Consider the following 3,570-nt stretch of genomic DNA (forward strand, 5'->3'; position numbering starts at 1 on the left):
TAAATTGAAGTCGAGGTCGGACTGTCTAATAGAAAAATAAATACATAAACGAGTTTCAATTCAAAAGACGATGAGCACTGAATTTGCATCTTAGCAACAAGAACAGAGATGAAAGTAGAATGAAGTAGGAAAGCATACCTCATGATGGAAACTTAAACATGAGCATGAGGGGTACCTGGCACAGCTTTTTGTAGATTTATTACAGCGCTATCATAGTTCACAAAACCAATGAACCAGAACTCATGGTTGTCGAACAAAACAATTTGAACATACTTCTCCCCTGGCTTTTCTTTGCTCACACAAGGACTAGCTGATCTCAATTGATGTAGAGGAATCACAACCTGTGTCAATCATATGTTGAAACAATAAGAATATAATTATCTTTCTAAGATAAACATCGTATATAAACTTTGGACTGTATATGTTTAATTATTTAAAATTATAAGGATAAAAAAACGGAAATATACATAATAATGTCTTTTACCTCCAGGCGGTTTGGTATTCCAGATCAATATCATTGACTAAGGCTATATTTATTTGAGAGAGCGGTAAACAAAAGTAAAGAAAAGTTCCTTAGTGAAGAAAAAGTTTCTATCATTTATTTCATTAAAATTTTTAAGAGAGAAAAGAAACATAATATATCAACGGATGATTTTAGAGAAAACGAAAAACAACCAATGAAAAAAATGATGCATATATCCTTTTTTATTAATAAAATTACACCATATATAAAAAAAAATGACGCATATACCCTTTTTCAGTTATAAAAATTACGCCATATGTACCCACTTTCCACAATCAAGGTAAATAAACATACAGTGGTCGAGATTTTTTTTCCCTTTTCATTCTTTTTGTATGCCCTAGATTTATTGTATCCATCCATCGTCCATTCCTTCGAGTAAAGAAAGCATAAAAGTCTCCTTTATAAGTATCTCTCGACTCATCCAAAAACAAAAACCATGTGATCAAAAGATAACTCCTTAATTATAAAATCTCTATTAGGGTTATCCTTCTGATAATTTGTATTTTAGTCCGTCATTAAAATATATATTAGTCCTTAGGTCTCTATTCATAAAGGATCATATCCTATTAAATATCCAAAATCTTAATTGATCACCTTTAATTAAGTTTAACCAAATATGACAGCCCGTAATACATAATTATTTCACATGCAAATCCAACGTTGGATTAATAATCCTATAAGGATCAATTACGTTCTATTAGCTTCGAAGACATCTGCATTATATAGTTGCTTATGAGCTTATCTTTTCCAGTAATTTTATACGGCCATCTTTACATTTTTTTTATCTGCTACATAAGTGTTGTCTTCTAAGGTATAGGTGGAATATGGAACCCTACAGTAACCATATTTTCTTTATTTATGGTAGTAAAAACTATTAGAAAAATAAGAGTAGATGAGAGATCTTTCAGTATCATACTGGAGCATCAAATTTCTGATGAAATCTACGTCAGGTTGTTTCTTAACTATTGCACACATCTTAAACGAGTTAAGAGCAAAAAATAAAATAAAAATAAAAACAGATTCTACAACCGTAAAGCTATACTATGAAAGATTTAGTGATGATTTATATCTATCAGAAAAGTCGAAATACAATTAAATACAGGTTGCATAACAGTCTTAGCTAAATGATCACCAACTCTTCTAGGATCTTTATTGCTACATCTATACACTAAAAACTTAATTTTATAGGTAGCATCAAGGGTTCACTGAAATAAACGTCAAGACAAACAACCATCAGAATATCAAAAAGAGATTAAAAATAATATTTGACGATTCATGTAAGGATGAACCATATCTGCAGTATTCTTAATGAACTATACAGCTGCTGTTAAACACAAACAAATGTAAATTTTCAAGCTTAATCACATGGATTAAGAATTTGAGATGAGATATAATACTACTATAACAACAACCAAGTCTTATCCTACTATATCATTATTAAACAAGTCTTTTTTGGTCTTTTTTTTCCTTGGCGAATATATGCATTTGTCATACTTTTACATCACCTAATTGGAATATTTATTAGTCATATAAACAAGATATGCCGACCCCACCTAGTGGGATAAAACTTGGTTGTTGTTGTATAAACAAGTTATAATATAGAGAAAAAATTCGAGAGATTCTTGTCCATAAGACTCTCAGTTTGTTTGGAACACAGTTAAAAAAACACAATATAAAACAAACAGGCATAAATGGACTAATGTGGTGCTTAATTCCTCAAGATGATTGTAATTTCAAAGTTAACAAGGGAAATTTTTAACGAATATCAGTGCAGAACATGTAAAAGAATTATCACTGCCAGTGAAAAATAGAAGAGTGAGTTGTGAAGTACCTTGTAGTATGACCACTGAGTCTGATCTCCAACTTTGTAAGAAAGAGGATTATCACTGCAGAATGCAAGCTTAGCAGTAGAGAGGTACAAAACCCCCATTACGGGGCCAGATGATGTCGATAAATAGCATGCATATGACTTCTTGAGTTTCTCTCCTGGAAGTATCTCAAAAGTCTGATGAAATACCTTTTCATAGCCTCCTTCACTTATGACTTTAGTTGTCTGAGCAATCCTCCCCATGGCTGCATCGGTAATGCTAGGGCCAGTTTTCACTGATCAAGAAGGATTATTAGAGAAAACAAACAACATTGAAAGGTAAACATAAGCAGGCATAGCAATTGTCAGAGAAAGGACGATGATCACTGGAACAAGTATTCATGAATGATATCTGAGAAGATCAACTTTTCAGATCTCAGGGGGAAAAAAAAAGTCTTTCACTTACAATGCTGCCAAAAGTTCCCGGCCAAATCCTCTGTCTTCTTCGCTGTTTCATTGACCCTCTTCCCGAATTTATCGAGCACATCGCGCATCGTATCCCTCTTACCTATGCGCCAATTTGATAAATCCGATGAAACAATCGAAAGAGAAAGGGAAATCGCTTCGCGATTCGATCCATTTGATTTCGAAATGGGAATAGGAAAATCGAGCATACTCTTGCCGGATGGGGCGGGGGATGGGACGATATAAGGGTTGGACTCGGGCGGCATGGCGGTGGCTGTGACGGAGGCCGGCGCAACTTCCTCCGGGGTGAGCTTGGGATAGGGGGCGTAGTCGGCAGAGTGCGCTGCCTCACTCTCCTTCTTGTTGCCGTGGCCGAAGGGATTCATCGTCGACGAGCTTCCCTGCGCGAGATCCGTGCTCCGGATCGCCGGAGTAGATCGAGAACAAAAGGAATGGAAAAGCCGAATGAAACAAGAAAATATAGTTTTTTTTTTATTTCCTTGCAAATAAGGAAATGGGATACTTAAAAATATATTCTAACATTTATATTATAAAAAATAAATTAATATCTATTTTACTCTCCTAAATTAGATACATATTAATAGAGACAATATTTTCATAATAATTTTTTTTTGAGAATTATTTAATTCGTGGCACGGGGCAAATACAATAGTTAGAAATTTAAAAGATATTAATGTCTTAAAGAAATTTGATAGTGATTAGAATATGCGTTTTTAATATGTAAAAACTAAAACTAACAGATATTAACTTTACT

At 33.7% G+C, this 3,570-nt stretch overlaps 1 protein-coding gene across 1 annotated transcript; it reads right to left on the bottom strand.

The window, feature by feature from the left end:
• On the bottom strand, positions 1 to 3,276 carry LOC122041286 (GEM-like protein 1). The gene is made up of 4 exons (XM_042600925.1): positions 3,007 to 3,276; positions 2,797 to 2,898; positions 2,355 to 2,626; positions 1 to 341 (listed from the first exon to the last, which is right to left on the bottom strand). Exons 1-4 carry the CDS (start codon positions 3,179 to 3,181, stop codon positions 153 to 155), a joined length of 738 nt encoding a protein of 245 aa, XP_042456859.1. The 5' UTR covers positions 3,182 to 3,276; the 3' UTR covers positions 1 to 152.
• Positions 3,277 to 3,570: the final 294 nt, after the last annotated feature.

Source organism: Zingiber officinale, chromosome 2A (assembly GCF_018446385.1).
Source record: "Zingiber officinale cultivar Zhangliang chromosome 2A, Zo_v1.1, whole genome shotgun sequence".
NCBI classification, from domain to species: Eukaryota; Viridiplantae; Streptophyta; class Magnoliopsida; order Zingiberales; family Zingiberaceae; genus Zingiber; species Zingiber officinale.